The following is a 22,005-nucleotide window of genomic DNA, read 5'->3' as shown; positions in this document are numbered from 1 at the left end:
GGAATAATAATAAAAATTAAAGACTTGGTAAAGTAGAAAGTTAAAGTCTCAATTTATATCAATATTAATTTGACGGATAGGTAAGAATGTGGTCATAAGTTATCACTCGAGTCAATTTGTCGATCAAAAAATCTGAAGAACAAGTCCACCATGGACTGCTTCTTCACTCTCTCCTCTCATGATACACACATTTATTTTTTATTTTAATTTTCAACTGTTTAATTATCTCTTAGTTTCTGGTTTTCCTTTTGTGGGTTCAAGACTTTGTACGTCACATAGCATTAACATTATTATTGATTGATCCATGTATATAATAAATGATTGCATATAAAAAAAGTGTTGAAATTAATTAAAAGTGAGAGCGAGGGCCATTATTTGTTTACCAATGACAATGAGAGCTTTGTATATATTATTCCTAAAAGACAACCCTAATGGCGTGTTGAAAGCGAAGACTTTCAATGGACCTTTTTGACCCTCTCATCTCTGAGTTCGAAAACCAGAACTCAACAACTCGCAAACAAGAGGAAAAGCAAATTACTAAACCATCTCTAATATTTTAGTTAATTTAGCCATCTTTCTTATATTCCAAATTTACCTACCACAAAATTCTACGTGACCAATTATTTCTTTATAAATATATATAATGCATGGAGGGATGGATCTAGAAACTCGCCCATGAAGCCAAAATGTACGGCCATATGAAAGTTGGGAGGACTAAATGTATAATTTAACATTTTTTTTTTGCAAATAAAAATGTTCATTTTGTACAAGAAATTTTGCCATGGATTCGTCCCTAAAAGCATGTATGTCTGGTTCATATTATTATTTACTCTTTACAATCCTATTATAAAAGCATGAGAAATGATTTTTTTTAATCTTATATATAAGGGATATTATTGACTTTCATCAAAAATTTCTCTTAGCTTTTATATATAAGGCATATTATTGACTTTCATCAAAATTTTCTCTTAGCTTTTATCCTTATTAAATGTTGGTTAAAGAAAATATTATTAAAGTCCTCTTTTCATCTTATATTTAAGTTACCTTTTAAAAATAATTTATAATCATTTATAAAAAGATGTATCATTGATTACTTTCTTCTAATTTTGTCATTTCACAATCTTTAATGAATGGAGAGTTAAAAATTATATGAAAAATATTTTTAAAGATGATGCATTGAATGAGATTTTTTTTTCTTTTTAGACAACATCAATATTTTAAATATCTTTCATTGATTTTGATAAAATAATTAAAAATAATATATAAATAAAACTAAAAAAATATGTATATTTAATAGAAGTAAAATTAAGATTTATTAAATTTTTAGATAAAAAAGTAAAAATAGTCAAGAAATTATAAGTCATGAGTATTCAATAATCTAAAAAAAAAAAATATATGAGTACCTGTGATTTTTTTTTTGTGTATAAGTAATTAAACTATTAAAAGTTAATGATGTTGACTATTATGTTGTATAATGTTGATTTGAAATTTAACTGTTTGGTTATAAATTCACTGAAAAAATAACTTCATGAATATTAATATAATTTTTTTTCACTTTATATTATTGGATGTTTTTGGTTCTTGATTTTTTGAATATTTTTACTCCATTGCTCTAATTTTTTTAAAAAATTAATAAATACTAAGGTAATTGTTTTCAATTTCAATAAAATATATTAAAAGTAACTTGAAAATGAAATAAACGATGAGTTTCATTTTTGTGGGCAATACTGTTATATAACAAGTTAAAACAGTTGATCGTTGATCGCCGGTCACCAAATTGGGTCAACCAACCGAGTTTTCAAAGCACCTAAACTTGAACGATCAGTATCGAGTTCGACGACGACGTTGAAATTAAACTTAGAACCACAGTAATAATCGCTTTCCTTTTTCTCGGCAGCTTCCGTTTAGGAAAATACCATTCATCCAACTATACCAAACACATCCTATCCGTTACGCTTCGAAAACACAGGTTTAAATCATCGAACGTATACGATGATGCAAAGAGACTTAGTGGTTGACCCAACCATCGGTTCACTTCAACAAAGCAATATCTTCTCCCTCGTTAATCTCATCCTTTCTTTGTTCTTCGATGTTAACAAGTTTCGTTGAATTCAATAACCTTATTATTTAAATTCATACATATATCATAGCTTATGTCGTCATGGTGATTAAATAATCCCTTTTATATACGAGATTTCTTAGCTTTCAAGCTCCAATTAGAGCTCTTTGTTTTCGTTATTCAGTTCTCGAATCCCGACATAACTGATCGAAGACAGTTATGTTTCCGTTTTTCCGTTATTATTTCTGGTTCATCGTCTTCCTCTTCCTCTTATTCCTTTCCCGCCCTTGTTTTCCCGCGAGAATGATACCAGAGATGGTAACTGTAACAACCAACCAAACCCGAAACGCCACGTGGCTTGACTTCTCGAGATTCTTACACGCCGAGAAAGGCAGCCAGGTCAGCGGCATGTCGGAGCTGAAGAGGTACTTTAACCACTTCGGCTACCTCTCTCAAAAAACGCCGTTTAACTTTACCGATGAGTTCGACTCCCAATTCGAGTCCGCCGTCTCGCTTTATCAGAAGAAGCTCGGCTTGTCCGTCACCGGAAAGCTCGACTCCGACACCATATCCACAATCATGGCGCCGAGATGCGGCGTCAGCGACGCCGCCTCGTCCCGTTTGTTACATTCCACTCGTCACTTCGCTTACTTCAGCGGCAAGCCAAGGTGGGTCCGTGGCTCTCCGATGAGCCTCACCTACGCATTCTCCCCGTACGCCGCGATCACCAGTCTGAGCATGACGGAAATCCGAACGGCGTTCCAGAGCGCGTTTTCGCGCTGGGCGTCAGTGATTCCGGTGAACTTTCTGGAGACATCCGGTTACGAAACGGCCGATATCCAGATCGGATTCTACACCGGCGAGCACGGAGACGGAGAGCCGTTCGACGGAGTGTTAGGGGTTCTGGGCCATGCGTTTTCACCACCGACCGGGAAATTCCATTTGGACGCAGCTGAAACGTGGGCCGTTGATTTCGATCGAGAAGGATCAAAGGCAGCTGTTGACTTGGAGTCTGTGGCGACGCACGAGATTGGTCACGTGCTTGGGCTGGCCCACACGAATGTGAAAGAAGCAGTGATGTATCCGAGTTTGAGTCCGAGGAGGAGAAAGAGAGACTTGAAGATGGACGACGTGTTGGGGATTCAAGCTTTGTATGGGTCAAACCCAAACTTCACGTTTAGTTCTTTGTTGGAATCGGAAAATTCCTCTAATTTAGCGGTTCGGATTAAAAGTGATTTGATTCAATGGCCACTTCTTCTGGCTCTGGGCTTGTTCGTATTATTATTTTCACGGACTTGAAAAATTCTTTATTTTTATTATTGAATTCTATACATTTGTATTTTTCATTCTTTGATATTGTATATGTAAAGCAGGAGTGAATTGGAAGAATAGTTCACAGTGGAAGGATGAAGAAAAAAGGGTGAATTACTCTAAGGATTTGTTCTACTTGAGCTTGTTGTGCATGTGTCAATAGAATATGCCAATTCATATCAAACGCATGAAATTTGAGCTTCCAATTCTAATTCCACTTCTCACGACTCAATTCACTCCTACCAACGCTCACAGTCTCAAAGTATAAAATAATTTCAGAGGTATTTTGTTATTTTAAAATATAAAATAATTTAAAAAAATAAAGTCTTATTAATAATTTTTTTAATATTACACTTTAAATGTAAAGAGAATTAAAATGATATTGTAGCGTAATAATTGTGTAGGGGTATTTTTAAAATTCTATATATTTTTTAAAAAATAAATTTGTAAAATGTTATTATTAAATTTTATTGATATGTATAATTTTATTTTAAATTGCCTTATAATTTAAGATGAAAAAAGTATAATAGAAGACGTGAGAGATGAAGGTATCTCTTAGTTTACAAGATATTATATTTTATACTTGCTTTCCAGTATAGCGCTAAAATTAAATGGAGGTTAATTTCCAGAAAAAATGAATTATAATTACAAGTTAAAATTAAATTTAGCCGATTGCCCTCCGAAAGTATATGTGGGAATTATGTGCTGTGAACCAAACCCTGTTTCAAAAAAAAAAAAAAAACTAATTAACCGAATCATTATTTCCATTTGTGAAGTCAGTCCTCAAATGCTTGATTAGTTGGTCTGATTTTTTATTTTCAGCCGGAAAAAATCTGTGTGTGTTTTTTCTTAAGCGTTTGCTTGAGAAAAAAGTATGAGTTTTTTTTTTCTTTTTTTGAAAGTGGATTTGGTCAACCAGTATGTTTTTCTCCCAATGTTGCTTTCTTGTGGAAGACGGTAATATAATGCACGCTGATAATATAATTAAGAAAAAAAATGTAAGCTGTGGTCTTTATTTTTTTTAATTAATTTCTTGACCTGAATTTTTTTATTAATTTAATCTCTAAATTTTAATTTAAACAACTTAATTTTTATTCTGTAGATGAACTAAATTCATTAATTGAGAAAAGTATGAGAACTAAAAATTTTATTATCCATAATATTAATATATTATTGCCCAACATTTTTCACTTCTTTTTCGTATAAAACTGTAATATTAATTTATGAAATATGTTAATGATATTATCATATGAAGTTGATCATAAGCCAAAAATAACATAATTTATTATTTAAGACACTAAAATTAAATTGATATGAATAACCTTTCAAGAACTACATTACCTGCCAATGGTTTTCCATGATATTCTTGACCGAGTAGTTTATACTTTTATTGCTTTTCCCTGGAATGACTACACTGCTTGCGGGAAAAATATGTATATATTGCTTCAAGCCTACAAGTGGGTTGGCATGCTTTTTTCTTTTTTTTTAATATTTTAATACTTTCCAGGATAAAATTAATTATATTAAATTTCATACGTATTTCTAAATAATAAAAAATATATTTTAATTTTAGTTTTTATTTAATATATATAATTTTGCGAAAAAGCTAGAAGAAATAGATGGGTTGAACTTGAAAGGATGATGACAAGAATCTGGCTCGTACACGATTTAGGCCTCTCTCTTGCCAAACTGGGCGCTTGCCTCTCTCTCATGCTTTGTTAGTTTCTTTTCCTTTTTTTCTTTTTTCTTTTCTTATTTTGGACGCCAAAGCTTGTCAATTATCTTTTAGAAGAGTTAATATACTTTTTGAAAACAAAAATGTTACGAAGTGGAGTAGATATTTGTAAATATACATTTTTGTTAAAAAAAATTAAGTGAATTGAGTTCTATAGGCTGACTTGGACAAGGCATGTATTCAAATTTAAAGAGTATTTATAAAAATATTTATTATCTATCAACAAAGTGTTCACATTAACGGCAATATTTAATTTTACAATCTTGTAAATTAACGATCAGATGCTTGCCAACCTTATAAATATACAAGGGAAAAATAAATTTTTTTAATTCTTTAATTTTTAACTCGTAACTTAATTTCTCAACTATGATTTATTGTAAATTAGTCTTTTAACTTTTAACTTACTTATAACTCAATTCTTATTTTTTAATTTTTTAAAAAATTATCCTTGTCAAATAAAAGAGAAAAAAATGCTCATATCTTATTCTAAAATATTCTTCTCTTACTTCTTGATATAGAATCTAAGCTAGTATATAAAAAAAAATAATAAAAATTGAGGGATTGAGATGTAGTGAGTTATAATTGAAAGATTGAATTACATGTGAATTAAAAGTTAAAGAATTAAAAGATTAATCTTCCCAATATACAATTATAAACAAAGTAAGAAGACATAAAGTGAATAATGAAGTTTTTAGTTCTTCAAGTTTGCTTCAGTATCAATTTTATCTCTTAAGTTTAATTTTTGTCGATTTGGTCTCTCATATTTTTTAAAATTATTATGTGAGTCTTTTAAATTTTAAAATAATGTAAAGTATATTGATAACTTAGTAGGTTTATGTAACTAAATGAGAGAAAATTAATTTAATTTTTATCAGTATAATTCCTTATATTGTGTTTTGTTCTCTTGTTTTTCAAAATTTTAGAATCTATTATTTTATACCTAGATGATTATTTTCATTTTCATTAATCTAAATGGTTGCTATCATTATTTTAATTTTTATATCATCAAATTTTAATAATAATTTTTTTAAAAATAATAAATACTAAATTAATAATTAAAATAAATTTTAAAAATTAAATAAAAATGATTACATCAATAATTTAGACGAACTTAAATACTTAAAACATGTAAAAATATTAAAATACGTGATTGCATGACGTCAGCTTGCAGCGCAAGCCATTATTAATGGATTGGGCCAAAAATCCAATATAAAGCCCAGTATTGGCCCCCATCAGCTTTTGTTTTCTTGACGGGAAATGAGAGTATGAGACGGCGCTTTTGTAGGACATCTGATTCTGAAGTGTTGCGTCGTGCCTGTGCCCTCGAGGCTTCGAGCTTGGCGTCGACTCGTCAATGGCTTTAGCTTGCAGCAGAATGGCGAGGAGAATACCTATTTCGTCGATCAAAGCAGCTCTTAATTCCAATGTTCGAAACTCTTCTTTCTGCAGATCAGCCTCCATTTTCACCACTCCTTCTAACTCTACCTTCACTCCCCTTCTTCGATCCTTCTTAATCAGGTTTCAATTTCGTCTTCATTTCTTATATTTAACAGTGTGTGTCTTCAATATGAATTTTTCTTCTCCCCTTCTCTAACTCTGTTCGCCGGCAGGACTGCAGCAGAACTAGGATGCCTACAGTCAATGTTGCCACTTCACAGTGTGGTAGCGGCGGCCAGAATGACGTCTTGTTTGAGCGCTACTTCTCGGAGTTGTCGAGCGCTTTCTCAGGGTACTCTCTGCTGCAACTCTCCCGGCCCCTAATAATTTCATTTTGAGAAGATTTTTAAGTGGTATGAGTGGCTTCCTCGCTTTATTCCTCGATTGACTTTCCTCTGAATTATCGGTTATGTATGTTCGTTGCATCTGCACTGCACAGAATAAGCATTCACCTGGAAGATTTTGAGAAATATTTAGGTTGGACCAATTTCACTATCTATAATTGTAATTTCCCGAACACTCTTGACATGAGGGGGCGATCGCACTCATAATTTGGTTTATTCTATTACTGTTTCTTGCTAAATTGAAGCGACTTAAGACCTGTTGGTTTCACTGGTGTGAGGTGGTTAATAGAAAGGATTGAAATGAAATGGATTGAAAAAAATAATATTTTTAAAGGATGTGATGATTCCTATATTTATATTATATATTAATGAGTTTTATATTACTTTTCATAAGATGGAAGGGTGATTTAATTTATTTTTATTTTTATTTTTTCATTCCATTTCATTTTATTTCTTTTTAGTAACTGAGCGAGACCATAGAATATTCTGGTTAGCGGCATGTAGTCTGCTTGCCTCTAGATTCTTTAATGGAGTATCATGTTTTTAGGTGGTTTGGTTTTGATGGTTTTTCAGTAAAGGAACTGGCAGGGTGTGAGAAAGAACAAACAAGTTAAAGTGCCTTGACTGGGAGGTTTAATGTCAAGTTCCAACTAATTGTAAATTTGGTTCTGCAGGCACATAGTTAATTTGGAGTTTGCGGGACCTGCCAATCATGGTCCAATGCTTCATTATCAAGTATGAAAATGGAAAGCCATTGTTTGACTTTTAAAAGCATCTCAACAATATTGCAGGAGAGATATGTGTTCTGTCATCTCAATAGGTGTCTGTCCAGTGCTGCCTAAAAATCTGAATCTAGATCCTATGAGAATAAGGCTCTTGCTCGAGTTAATCTTCCATCCCATAAATATCATTAGTTTCTTGGTGGATTTCTTATTGGAATCTTGCTTGGGTCTTGAAAGCTAAGACCTTTTAGTGTTATGCTCTATACGAGTAGCAAACTGATGAATCAATGACACATTGGATGAGCATTTGGCAAGGGATAAATTTTTGGTATCTATCCTTTACATAATTTTGGTTTGGTGGCCTAATGGACTAGCTTAAGCTAGAGGAGCCAATCCGTCATCTTGATGTGATACTCTTCCTACCTCTTACCAAATTACGCATGTGTAATTTTACACAAAATCTTAAAACGTATGAAGTCAGAAAGCAATTAAAGTTGTCTAAAGAGGGTGTATTTTCATGTGTCTTTATGTGTTAACAATGATGCATTTAATTAATAACATCACCTTGGAATTCTACCACTGGGATGCGTTGGGTGTATAAATATACCACCTTAAATTTACCCTAAATTGATGATTTTTCATAGAAACATTAAGTACAATGTAATAGTGTAATTGCTACTTTCGCCAGATGGAATTGATAGGACGCGAGACCTACAGACTTTTTTGAAGGTGGGGTCTTTTGGAGAACCATAGATTCTGTTATTCTCATCCTCGATCATGCCTAATTATGTGTTTAGTCTGATATATACATACATACATCTATCTTGATCAGAAGCAAGAGTGCAGCTTATAATTTAGATTATGTGCGCGTTAACCATTGTAAGTTCTCTATGTACACTACGTCATCGCAAGTGCATTTCATGTGAACATTTTCTTCCTTTTGCGTTGATGTTCTTCAATATCTTGCTGATGAGCTGTGGTAGGAAGAGAGAAGAAAGAAGAGAGAATTAAGAATAGAGAAAACAGAGATTGCTGAATAGTACTCTGAATACTTCATCAAGCACAGTATAGCTTCAGATTACACATCCTTCACATATTATATAGATACAAACCTGATATTTTTATTCTCTTAACAGTCTTAACTAACTCACTACCAACGAAACTACCTATAATATTTATTTTACAAGTTACACATAACTTTCTTTCTTTCTTTTTCTGTGAACATGTTCAATCTCTTTCTAGTCACAATTTGCTGTGTTTTCTACCTGAGCATGTTACTAATTGAGCCTTTGTTTACTTGGTTCTTCAGAGCTTGGTCTATCAGTTCCAAGGTGACCAGCTAGAGGAGAGGACTATGCCATTAAAGTTTCGGAAGGCTGAATTCGAGGTTTTGTTATATTAATGCATGAAAAGGGACTATACTGACTGTAATTCTTTCCGGCTGCAAAGCAAGTTTCAGGAGATTAAAAATTAGTTGGCCGAATTTAATGAAGCACACTAATTATAATTTGTGAATGGTGCATCTTACTATAATTTTTATTTTTATATATGCTTTTGGTGTATTGATTCCTATCCTACTCATGCCTCGAATTGCCGTAGCATGTAGATTATGTAATTCCAAGCCCCATACGGCACTATGATTTAATTTCACCATTTAATATAAATTTTTTAATATGTAACATTTTGTTTTCTTAAACAAAACAAATAATAAATTTATTATACACGATTTAGAGTTTAAAATCCAGCAGTTGTAGGAGAATTGTAGGATGTGAAAGGAAGGAAAAATAATGTAGGCGTGAGTTATTTTATTATATAACAAATTACTTTATTTTCAAATATTAATTTTTTGTGATTAGCATCATTGTTGTCAAACTCTAAAGTTAGCCGTTTGAGTTTATTTTTTTATATTTCTAACTTATAAAATTATATTAATTTGTACATGAACTCATGAAAATTGATTAAATTTTTAAGTTGATTCTTTGAGTTTATTATTTTTATATTTTTAACTTATAAAAATTATGTCAAATTATTTATAAATTCACATTAGATGCAATTTAAATTGAATTTGTTAAATTTATCAATTTTTTACTGAGTTAAGTGAGTTAGAGATATATTATGTATAACTCTTTGTACGGCTTGGTTAAAAAGAGCAATAAAACTTGAAAGGTAAAAAATTAATATTAATAAAAAAAGAAATACCAAAAATAAATTGTCCCATTTTAAAATTTTTATATTGAGTATAACGTTTAATTTCAATAATTTAAATGTAAAATATATTTAAATTAAATTATAGTTATATTTTATATTTTAATTATTTAATCATATATTTTTAATGGTTATTTATAAATATAAGTATGTTCTTACAAATTTATTATTTGAGTTTATATTCATGTTATGAGTTTAGCAGCCTAGATCAGCATTATTATTATTTTTTATATACTCCTTTTGTTAAAAAATGTAATGTATTTTGTGAGAATTTGGATATTTAAAAATATAAAGCATTTTTAGTCTTTGAAAGTGCAATCATTATTTTTTTTTAAAATGCCCCTATTAATAATAATTTTATATTTATTGTAGGGTGTTTAATAAGAGTAAATATGAAAAGATAAATTAATTTGAAAGTAGGTAACTATTTCATTGGAGGGTGAGATTTGATAAAAAATGTCTTATATTTTTGAATGGAGGGAGTAGAAGTTTAGATATTGTATTTTTACTGTTATTAAATTATAATTCAAAAAGTTTATTTTATTATTTTTTTTCCCCAACGTGTCTAAGAATTTTGCTTTTGTTGGTTGTTGGTCACGTGACGGGTAGAAACTTCCATTGATTCAGCGTGCCCGGCTTCATGTTGAAGTTTTGTTTGGAAGTCTTTGTTTACTTGTGATAGGTAGATAAATGGACAAAAATCACTTTTTAGATGACAAAAAATTATATTAAAATGTAAAAAAAAAGCCAAAACTAGATATTTAATTAGTTAAAATTCAATAAGAAAAATTAAATAGATATTTAATTAGTTAAAATTCAATAATAAAAATTAAATAAAGTTAAAATTCTATCAGCCACCAGATAATTGAAATCAGCAACAATAAAAAAAAAGAATGGGAAAAATACCTTGTGTAAATTTAGGACAAAATTACATTTAGATATGGTAATTAATAAAGAGAAAGCACCACAACGCAAATCCTTAACGAATTTCCACTATTTTTAACAGTGAAGCACAAGAAAGCCAGAAAGAGACAGAGAACGAAGAACAAGGTTAAAATTTATTGGGTAAATAGGTAGGTATACGCATCAATATCTCTCAACCAGAAACGAAAACACGAATTAAAATTCTGAAATTCCCTGTCAACGAAGATCAGAAGCACAAGACTGGTAGACGAAACACCATGAAGGTTAGCTCAGTTACGTTCCATTAGAACGACAGAGAAAGAAATTAAGACGAGCCCGTGTTACATACCCAGCTTAGCTTGTTGATGATGATATCATTATATTGAGAACCCAGAAAGCCAGAAATGGTGGTGTGAGAGAGAGAGGTCAAGAAACAAGAATAATGGAGATGTGGAGTGGAGGAATGAGTTGTAATGCGATCGAAGACATAGTAATAATGGGAGGATTGATAGGAGTTCAATTTGTGTATGCTGGCAGTGCTGTTCTTATGAGCTTTCTCATGGCTTTGGGTCTCAGCTCTCTCTCCATCGTCATCTACACTTCCTTCGCCACCTTCCTCGTTCTCTTACCATTCTCTATCTACTTTGAAAGGTCTCATCTCTCTATCATTACTTTTCTTTTTTTAATTATAATCCTGATCGAATCACAATCAAGCATATAGATCAATCTCATGCAGGAGTAAATGGCCCAGAAAATTAAGTCTCAAGTTTGTTATCCAGCTATTGATGCTTTCGTTTGGAGGGTAAGAGATCATCATGTCTTCATATGTCTTGAATCTGTGTTAATTATCATCATAAACGTTTTTATTTATTTAATTGTACGAAGGAATTAAAGTTTCATGGAGGCATATAGGGTTGATGGGTGCTTCAATTCAATCCCAGTAGTGTTAATTATTCCAAAGAATATCTTCAGTATTAACTTGCCCCTTTATAATCGGAGATACATTTGTGTAGGATGGAAAACAAACGTATGTCAATTGTTTACTGTTAAATTAGTAAACAAGAAAGAAATAAACAAATCTCAAGGTTTATTGGTAGAGAAAATAGTTTCTTTTTTGCTTACCTCCTGTCCTTATGTAAGGAAAATTTTAAAAGCTTTTTGTAATTAATTTTTTTTCCAATTTTTTCTCTTATTTATTTATTTATTATCATTTGAATTTTCATACGATAATTTATTGTGATTATTAATTGCAAAGAATAATATTTTTTTTAAAAAAAGTATATATCTTTTTAATAATTTTAACAATATATCTACCATTTCTTAATAAGGTCGAGGTTGTTTAAGAATACATTTTAATATTTGATTAACTTTTTAACAATTTTAAGCATATACCCATCATGCTTTGGATTCTTCTGCTTTTCTTAGATCTTCGTATTGTAATTCCCTTTGGTTCATAGTGTAAGACATTTAGTAGTTTTTTTTAAAATTATTTTCACCCATGTATTCGTTGATGTACGATGATTAACTAACTAACCATACAATACATAAGAAATTGTGTATGTTATTTGTAGATAAGGACAAAAATTAAAAAAAAATAAGTCAATTTTTTATGAGATGTAGAAAAAAAAATTAAATTTTCTTAATATATATGATACATGTTGAAAGTTTCTTATATTCATTGGAGTAATATTTAGTGATGATAATCTGGGATTTGGATTTTGCACAATTCATGATATTTTGCCCAGTTTGACCCAAAAAAACGTGATTTTTTTATGTAATAGTTGTCATCGCGTTGCATTAATTATCTAGTTTAAGTTTTAAAGCAATATTTTATTTAATTTAGCACATCAAATGACATGGCAGCTATGAAATCGAAATAAATTGAGAATATATTTCTGACCATATTAGTTTGAAAATTTTGAGGCTTCACTGAGTCGCCCTTTTGATTGATTGAGTGTTGTAAATTAACAACTAATTAATCATGTTTGACCAAAATGAATTCAATTAATTCCCAGATAAAAAGTTATTTAGAATTTCCAATAAATTTATTTAATTCGTTTTATTAATTATTGCTGTGTGTAGGGTGACTTTGTTCCAGTCGTTATTCCTTAAAGGAATAAATCTAACTTCGCCAGCAATGGGAACTGCCATGCCCAACCTTGCCCCAGGTCTTATCTTTATCATCGCATGGACTTTTGGGTAAATATAATTTTTTTTTTGTTTATAATCAAATTGAACTTTCTTTGAACTTTGAATCATAGGCATATAATTCAAGAAACTTTTAAAATGTGATAACGAACTCTTTAAACTGTTAAATTATGCAAATAAATATTTTTAGAACAATTATCGTCTGATCTCCTTGAGCATTTTCTTTTGCTGTTAATTTGTTGTTTTGCTCACAAAACGTGACAAGTCAAAACAAAATTACCTACATTTGGACCAAACAAGGAAGGAAGGAATAAATTAGGAAAGAAAATATCACACTGGATTTGTCTACTTTAATTGTATTTTGCGTAGCATAGAAATCTAGATCAACCTATTTAGTTGAATTATTAAACCTTGATTGATTTGATAAAATAATTATTTTATTATAGTTTGACTATGATTTTGACTATTAACCCTTAAGCCAGTGCTTTGACTGGTTCAATAATTAATCCGATATTTGATATCTTGGTATTTTTATTTTTTAGCACAATTTAAGTTGATACATGAATTGGTTATCTAGCCGAGACTCAAATTGATCACTTTTGAGACCCAATTTCATCCCAACAAACCCAACTTCACCTAAAAAATACTTGTCAACCTTGTGGGCTAAATGGGTTGACTCATGTTAGATTATTCATTTATTTTTTTTTCCCTTTTCTCTTTTGAATATTGAACCCCTCAATCAAATATAAATTTTTTAATTAAGATTTAACATTATTGTATTCTATTATTGACATAAACTTATAATTAATATTCGTACAAAACATGTTTAAGATTTGATGGATGCATTATGTTAATGCCATGTCAACAAAACAAACATGGTTTCAGCCATCTTATGATCTTAATGGAGGTTTTTTTTTTTTTATGGGTAAAAGAGCCAAGTTGACTCCTAAACTATAGATCTAAAAGTGTATAAAATTTTAAATTCATTTTTAATGTAATATTTTTCTTTAACTTTTACAAATAGTGCAATTAGACTCTTACTGTTAGCAAAATTAATTTTTGTTCATTTTTTTGTATGTTGATACTCTTTTATATCATTTTTTGATTAACTAACTGTCAAAGTTAATTTTTGTTAATAATAAGATTTAGATTGCAGTACTCTTAAAAGTTAAAAGGGCACATTATACAAAAAAATAAATTTAAAGTTTCAGACATTTCTAAATATATAGTTTAGAGGCTAATTTACCTTGTTTTAATCTTTTTTAAACTATAAGAACTAATGTTGAGACATGTTAAATGAAAGAGATGAGGAACAGTAAAAATAAACTAAACTACATAGACTAAAAGTAAACACACAATTAAAATATTAGGACCTAAAATGGTACTTTTACACATAGAAATGTTTACACATGATCTATGCTTAAATAAAAGATCATCCATCTACACATAACTTATATGAGTGTGAATGAATTTTAAAGAGTAGTTTCTTTTCTCTATTGCATACAACAATTAAGCAGCATTATTTAGGACAAATTATTTTTTCAATTGAATATTAATTTTGGATGGAATATGGATGTGGCAGGTTAGAGAAAGTGGAACTAAGTTGCAGGTATAGTAGAGTGAAGATCATAGGGACAATGGTGTGCATGATTGGAGCTTTCACTATGAGCATCATGCAGAGCGCTACTCCTCCTCCATCCACGTCAGCCTCAGAGCTACAGCCTTCTCATACACCCTCCTTACCTGATCATTCCTCCCATTCTTCCCTGTTTGACTCTGACAAAATCATTGGTTCTCTCTACCTCATGGCTGCTGTCTTCATGCTTTCCTCCAATGTTGTCCTCCAGGTACATATTTTCTTTTTCTTCTTTGCTTTTAATATTGATCCAATTAAGCACACTAAAAAAGAAAATATTTTACCCATGTAATTTTACCCATGTAATGAGATTGTGATTCTCTCTATCTAAACCTAATGGTGCATGGGAATAGCAACGGGAAAATTCTCTCCAAAGACTAAAAGGCTTAAATATTTGGAAATATGTCCCAAAATATAGAAATAAAACCTACAAAGAACCATGGTCTTTAAAGGACAATATATTTTTTTGGTAAATAAAATATAATATACTCTTTCTTTTTCAGCACTAAATTCATGAATGACTTCTGCAAGCCAGTGCAGAGAAAGGAAAGGTATTTGGTATTTTTCTCCGAAAACATAATGTCTCTTCAGGACCATAGTCCCCAGTAGGTTTTATATCAAAATTAAAACTTATGCCCAAATATTTGGACCTTTTTAATCCTTGTAGCCAATTTTTTCTCAATAATAAAATAATGATTGATTACAAAATTGAACGTATGATCCTTTCATAAGTCTGAGTCGCCTGATTTATATTAGTATTGTGTTTGTACTATTTCTTAATTTAAACCTTCAAGGCATTAGGTTCATGAGATTTTTTCACTTAGACATATATTTCTTATTCAATCTCACTTTATTTGACATGAAAATTTTCCCCTATATTAATTAGCTCACACTTTGACCCCAACACCATACTTTTTGGATGTTATATTAATTAGGCTTTTACGTTGGGAGATTTTCCAGCACCAATGACATTAAGTGCAATGACATCCTTGTTAGGAGCCATTACCACCATTATTGCTCAGTTGCTTGAGGAACACTCATTTGACACTGCTTCTCTTGTCAACTTTGGATCCCTTGCTTCCTATTCTTTTCTGGTAATTTATTTTCCTCTCTCTTATTTTTCTCACTCACTCAAATTATATTTTACATGTTTATTATTATAGCTTTCAACTTCCTTGAAATCCATTATCATATGTCAAAACCTCAAACAGTAAGCATTCAACAGAAATCAGTAAAATCTAGCTACTCCCTTTGTTTTTTTATTATTATAAGATAAAATTATCATATGCTATATTGTCTTTTTAATAAACAAAGCTACTAAACTCAAAAAGTATTTATTTTATTTTTTTTAAATTGTTCCTCATAAAGTTAAAGTTTACTTTCATGAAACAAACTTGTTTCATTAATCACAAGGAGAGTTTAGTCCAATTCTTTTTAAATTGTAGACATAATTATTAGAATTAATAAACTTTCTTAAACTATGTTAGTTTGTTAAAATTGGTTTATATTTGAAAATGGAGAGAGTATGAAATCTATTTCTAGGTTTGCATACTACCTCTTGCCTTATATACAAGTCTCTTCTAATTATCTCATCGGAACTAATGGAAAATAGTTGAATTATTGATGTTGAGTTAAAAAGGAAAAAATCAATTTACCCTATTAAATACATTTTTGTATTTAAAAACAGTTTCTTTCCATATGTAACATTTTACTCAACTCATAAAAATTGTGAGAAGATAAAATCAGAAGAAAGTAATTAATGATCCACCTTTTTATGTAGAGTTACCTATAAAAAGGATCACCACATTTCTTTTGGAATGTGAATTATATATAAAACTGAAGGAAGTGTATGTGTATATATATAAATATATGGTGGCTCTTTTAAAGGGACTTTTTTTTTATTTTTTTTTATCATGCATTTTAAAATAAGAAAATTGTTAAAATAATTAATGTTATTAAATATAATATATCATTAATTACTAATAATTAAATGGCAAATGCAGGCAGGAGGGTTGGGTGGAATATGCCTAAGCTTTAATGGATGGGCTCTTAAGAAGAGAGGTCCTGTGTTGGTCTCTATGTTCAGCCCTGTTGCCACTGTCACCTCCCTCCTCTCTTCTTTCACTCTTGGCTATTCCACCAATCTTGGAAGGTGTGTATATATATATATATATATTTATATGCTTCATTAAATTCGTCTCTCAAAATTCAAATCCAAATCTAAATCCATCTCTCTTATCTGTAACAATGGCCTGTTATTGTTGCAGCATTGTGGGGATGTTGCTGATGTTCACGGGGCTCTACTTTGTGCTGTGGGCAAAAGGAAAAGAAGATTACGACAATATTAGATATGGCTCAGAGAGTGAGTTTGATGCAGCGAAGCCTCTCCTTAGTTGATTTCTTTTCTTTTGTCAACAAGTAATGCAGTTCATCACTTTCAATCATACATCTCTAGCTATAGATTTAGAGATAGCAGGCTAGATTTTACAGTGTGTTGCTGACTAGCCAGCTAGGTAAGTTTTAGAATATTCAGATACATCTTCATATCTAATTAAGGCATAAATCATAGACAAGATCAACATATATATATATATATATATCACAACTATATAATTCTAGTCCTATTTATAGGCAAATAGAGTATTTGTTATGGTCTTATTTATAGAAAACTATTGTGATTTTGTGGATATCTTTACCCTTTTGTCCTTATTAAATGCTTGAATGTTTTATTTTTAATGCATTTATATTTAATAAAGTAAAGTTAAAAACTTAATGAATTTTTAGATAAAGTTAGTTTTTTTTTGTTAAGATAAAATATGTTAGAAGTGACTGAGAAATAAACTAGAGGGATTATGTGTATGTGTGTGTGTGTGTGTGTGTGTGTATCTTGCATATTAATTAATTATTAATCTCAAAATGTAAGTTTGATGTCTCACGTTAAAAGACTGCAAATGTTGGTATTGTAGTTCTTTGCAGATTGCAGCAGCACCATGCTGCATGATCCATGGGATTCACCCAAGTCAAGTGTCTATCTCTCTCATTAATTACCATGTAGGACCCATTTAACTTGGGGAGAAATCCTTGCAAGAGCATGGGTGATGTGGTGTGGTGCATCAAATTCATGCAAGAATTTCTCTTAACTCGGATTTATTTTTCTCATTGCAACATGGTGCTGCTGATTCAGACATACTCAGGGGCTTGTATGTTGAGGTGTAGAAAGTACCCACGTTTTCATTTGTTTTGTTTTGCAGAAGCATAAAAGGATGAAATGCTACAATATGAAGTATCAGTGACAAAAAGGAATTTCTTTAGACTTGGTCTCAAAGAAGATTTATAGAGGTTTCTTGCGTTGGAGGAGTGGAACTTTACAGCCTATATACGCACAAGTTCTTTTTATTAGAAAATTCATTTGGGTTAGATTCAATTCACTACTTTAAAGATAAAGCACAAGATCTTGTGCTTGCTTGTTCATCATTCTTACTATTTAATTTGTTAATCCATCTCACACCCTTACTAAAAAATCAACTTATTAGGGTTGTTGCTGTACATGTGTATAGGAGTTTTTAACTTCTTTTATTTTATTTTATTTGAGGGGGTTAATCTGTCATGGTTAGGTTAATTAGGTTCATTAACAATATCACCAGAGTCATTTGTGGTGGTAAATAATATATATTCATATAATTATAATTAGTTAGACTAGATGGGCCTCTATGCCTATGCTCTTTTGGTAATAAATCATCTCCATTCAAGTTATCTCAAGCCAAGTCGATCCCTACATCCAAATCCTTTTCTACCATTAATTCAATTGAATGAATTATATGCAATAATATTTTGAAAAAGAATGCCGACTTTGGAATAAGCCAATTGATTAAATATGTAAATATTTTAATTGCATCTCGTCTCGACCCTGTGATGGAACCAAACAACAAAACGAGGAACTTTGGGAATTTGGAAGAGAGCTTTTCTCTCTAGGGCTCAGGAAGTTTTCCTCTTCTTTCTTGTGGGATCTTTTTGCTTTTGGCTCTTTTCCTGAGTATGGCTTCTATTAAGAAGGATGGTTTTCTTGATCAAGAACGGTGTAAGCTTCACAAGTTGTTTGCTGAAATTCTTGATAACCGAAGATTTCATCCATCACAACTTCAAGCATACATATCTCGGTTTTGGAGACTAAGGGGTGATGTTCAAGTCGTTCAATCTTCCCATAATCGTTTCCTTCTTTACTTTAGCAATATCTTAGTTTTGCCCGTTCCACCAACATTTGCTAACTCAATAGTCAATAAGGTCAGATCCAAGGAATTTTTGGTTAGAAATTGAACTATTACCATAAATTAGCACGTATTTATAGTTATAAGGTTAAATTCCAACTTATGAGGGGTTAGGAAATTTTGGAAGATTGAAACTTTCAAACTGATAATGCCACCACCAATTGAAATCTTGCTAGGGAGGTCTAAGAAGAAGAGGACTAGGATTGAGGAGTGTATAATGAGAAGAAAAAGAGGAACTACTTAACAAAATGACAAGTATATGTGGTTGAGGGAGGTGGGAGAGTTGACACGCCCAAACTTCAAATTGAGAAATCGAGTAAGAAGGGCGTGAAAATGACCTCTAATTTTTGTCACAAGTAAAGTTACAACAAGTTACATTACAAGTAGGTTAGAATTTTCACTTGTGTTTTATATGTATTGATTAATGTTTAAATTGCTTTTCACTTGACCGTTTATGTATATCTTGTGAAGAAGCCATCTACTATTAAGGAGGCACGACTAAAAAGTCTAGGAAATCTAATAATGTGGCTAGTCATAGGAGTAAACTGAGACACCCTCTCAGCATTAGACAACTCAGAGTAGCCAAGTGACATAGACATAGCACTCTATTATTTGAATAGGACTAGGAGAGAAGAGTGGCTCCCTCATCCTTGTTTGACAATATGGAAGGGAGGGAGAATCCTTTCCCCTCCAAGCTCTCCCTTCAAATTGTGAGGATATGGAAGGATTTCTCCACCTCCCCTCCCTCTCTCCCTCCAACCAAACACAGTGTTGTATGAGATATGGACACATGGCTCTCATGATTAGTCAATCGCCCCAAAGATTGCGGTCCCTATTTCGTCTCCTTCTCTCCGACTAACATCATCACATGCTGTTGTTAAGTCATTTTTGTAATAAAAGGCTAAAAATATATTACTAGCCAAATAAATTATAGAGTGTCATTGATATTTTAAGGATCTCTCTCAACATTTTACATCTTTGGAGAAATAAGAGCAGATAATTCAAGTGGTGTGGATTTATTCAATTGGGCTTAAAATACTCGAACATATAAAACAAAACTTATATAGCCAAATTTGATTCTAACACCTCAGGCTTTTATGTTTATTTGAGCTGGTTCAAATAATCAAATCATTAAATATTATTTTATTTTCTTAGTCAATTTCAATTTTTATCTTAAAAATTTTATCTTGTTTTAATTTTATTTAAAAAATGATAAAATGAATTCATGTATTCAAGTTAAACCTATTTGAGTTTAGATTTGACTTGGATTTTTTTAAACTTATTCAAACAGCCCAAATAAGTAAAAACAAAGAAAATTTTCTCACTTCTCAAGCTCAACTCTAAAATTTTTCATATTTATTCAGATTGACTTGTTAGTCTTGACTCAAATTATTGACTCTAAGAAGAATTTAGTAAACTTCTACAATTACTTTTTTTGTTGGACAAACTTCTACAATTACTTTAAAAAATACATAAACTACTGCAATTACTCTATATTCTATTTGGAAAAAAATTTGTTCTAGTTGGTAAAATTAATTACTCGAATTCCTGTTTGTCTGCTTAAAGGAATTTAGTAACTTTATTTAGTTTACCTAATATTTTTTATAAAATAATTATGATGATGAATAATTTAAAAATTTAAAAATTCATTTAATTTTTGAAAAATACAACATATAATTTTAGTGGATAGCTAGCCTAATACTCGACATTTAATATATCAATAACATGTATAGTAACATTAATATTTATGATTACATACATTAAGAAAACAGAATAAAAATCTTGTGCAAGTGCACTGTGAATTTAAGTACAATAGTGACATTAATAAATAATAAATGTATCGTATTATTTTTAAGAATATTTTCTTAAAAATATATATTGAAAAAAATCCCATATAAAAAAAATTCTTCTTTAGAATTTTATAGAGGATCATTTTACTCAACAAAAAAGAGAGTCATTTTAATTTGACAAACATGTGGAAACTATAATCAATATCAAATATAAAATTTCTCACAAGGTTCACTAATCATGAATAGTAATGCAATTAATCCTTTAAACTCACGCATGCAATGCATAAAATCCACCTACTTTAAACTAAAACACCGACATACTTAATTCAAAATTCAGAAATCATACATATTCATGTCTCAATTCTCAAATAATATTAGAATAATAGCGTTTTTATGTAGAGGTAAAAGTAATAGAAACAGATTGAGTACCTGCCGACTCGGAATAATGAATTAGAAGGAAGATGATGGGAGCGAGGGAGTGGAGAGTGGTGTGATAGTGTGAATTATTCTCAATTAGTGTTTAAACTATGATATTAATTAATTATTGTAATAATGATCTTAATTAATTAAGCTATGATAGAGTGGTGGAATAATGAACTTTTGGTTTGGGACGTCAACTAATGTTTGGGAGTGGCAATCTTTGGTCGCCAAAAGCCAAATAAACTGTCACTGTTTCATGTCTCTCTACTCTCAGTCCACGCCACGCGTCAGACTTCCGTATTCCTTCACTTTAGCCCCCTGCCCCGCCTCAATTCATGTGTGTGTTTGTGTGTGTGAATGTTAATGCAACAAAACCTGCACATATTTTCTTCATAGATTAGTGGTTTAATTTGTTCGTTGGTCTAATTGAAGCATGACATTAAAAAAATAGAGGAAAAATATTACTATCGGTTTTTGTAGTTTTATCATGTTTTGTTTTGTTGGTCCTTATACTTTTTTTTCATTATTCTAGATCTCTATAATTTTTACTTGTCTATAATAGTATAATGTTAGTTCCTCTATTATTAAATATTTATAAAAAGATAATGATTTAATATTAACAATGTTAAATTATCTGACATTTAACAATAACATCTTTTCACTATGTCTCAAACAGAGGTAAAGCTTTATTTCTTTCATTTTTACGTAGTTCTAACTTGTCTCTTAATTCACCTCTACTTTTGTTTTGTTCATCATGTCAAGATACCCTGTTTTTAATTTTTTTTTAAAAATTGGAAGCCATTGATTGTTGATTGTTATTTTTTTTTTTGTTAATGTTGATGTCAAAGTTTATTTTGTCTTCATGTAATCGGATGTAATCTTTAGTTTCTTTCAATTGATCTTCATTAATTTATATTTTGTGAGTGCTCTATATTCCCTCTGTTTTTATATATAAAAAAAAACTGTATCACGTACACATTAAAAAAACAGTTAATTATAATAATTATATTTAAAAATAAAAAAATTAGAT

At 30.6% G+C, this 22,005-nt stretch overlaps 3 protein-coding genes across 8 annotated transcripts; all 3 read left to right on the top strand.

Annotated features, from left to right (window-relative positions):
- Positions 1–2,003: 2,003 nt before the first annotated feature.
- LOC129311988 (metalloendoproteinase 1-MMP-like) lies at positions 2,004–3,554 on the top strand. The gene has a single exon (XM_054954523.1). It carries the CDS (start codon positions 2,279–2,281, stop codon positions 3,356–3,358), a length of 1,080 nt encoding a protein of 359 aa, XP_054810498.1. The 5' UTR covers positions 2,004–2,278; the 3' UTR covers positions 3,359–3,554.
- A 2,815-nt stretch (positions 3,555–6,369) lies between these two features.
- On the top strand, positions 6,370–9,157 carry LOC129311817 (protein NONRESPONDING TO OXYLIPINS 2, mitochondrial). 4 transcript variants are annotated; one of them, XR_008593406.1, is made up of 4 exons: positions 6,370–6,623; positions 6,716–6,834; positions 7,561–7,621; positions 8,918–8,996. XR_008593406.1 is itself a non-coding variant. In XM_054954290.1 (4 exons), the coding sequence occupies exons 1-4, from the start codon at positions 6,460–6,462 to the stop codon at positions 9,008–9,010; spliced, it is 426 nt and encodes a 141-aa protein (XP_054810265.1). In that variant the 5' UTR covers positions 6,370–6,459; the 3' UTR covers positions 9,011–9,157. The 4 variants fall into 4 exon arrangements, 3 of the variants coding, with proteins under 3 accessions (XP_054810265.1, XP_054810264.1, XP_054810266.1); XM_054954290.1 differs by having other exon boundaries at positions 6,727–6,834; positions 8,918–9,157; XM_054954289.1 differs by having other exon boundaries at positions 6,724–6,834; positions 8,918–9,157.
- Positions 9,158–10,913: 1,756 nt separating this feature from the next.
- LOC129311816 (WAT1-related protein At5g47470-like) lies at positions 10,914–18,046 on the top strand. 3 transcript variants are annotated; one of them, XM_054954287.1, is made up of 8 exons: positions 10,914–11,367; positions 11,453–11,518; positions 12,799–12,915; positions 14,447–14,711; positions 15,436–15,594; positions 16,504–16,652; positions 16,768–16,918; positions 17,752–18,046. In XM_054954287.1, exons 1-7 carry the CDS (start codon positions 11,159–11,161, stop codon positions 16,895–16,897), a joined length of 1,095 nt encoding a protein of 364 aa, XP_054810262.1. In that variant the 5' UTR covers positions 10,914–11,158; the 3' UTR covers positions 16,898–16,918; positions 17,752–18,046. The 3 variants fall into 3 exon arrangements, with proteins under 3 accessions (XP_054810262.1, XP_054810263.1, XP_054810261.1); XM_054954288.1 differs by having other exon boundaries at positions 10,915–11,367; positions 16,768–16,862; XM_054954286.1 differs by lacking the exon at positions 17,752–18,046 and having other exon boundaries at positions 10,915–11,367; positions 16,768–17,079.
- The last annotated feature ends 3,959 nt before the right edge of the window (positions 18,047–22,005 follow it).

The sequence above is a fragment of the Prosopis cineraria genome, unplaced genomic scaffold (genome assembly GCF_029017545.1).
Source record: "Prosopis cineraria cultivar Desert tree isolate PC_DT_omini unplaced genomic scaffold, ASM2901754v1 PC5, whole genome shotgun sequence".
Lineage (NCBI taxonomy): Eukaryota > Viridiplantae > Streptophyta > Magnoliopsida > Fabales > Fabaceae > Prosopis > Prosopis cineraria.
Note: the sequence above shows the minus strand (reverse complement) of the source record. Positions and strands in the feature narration are given on the sequence as shown.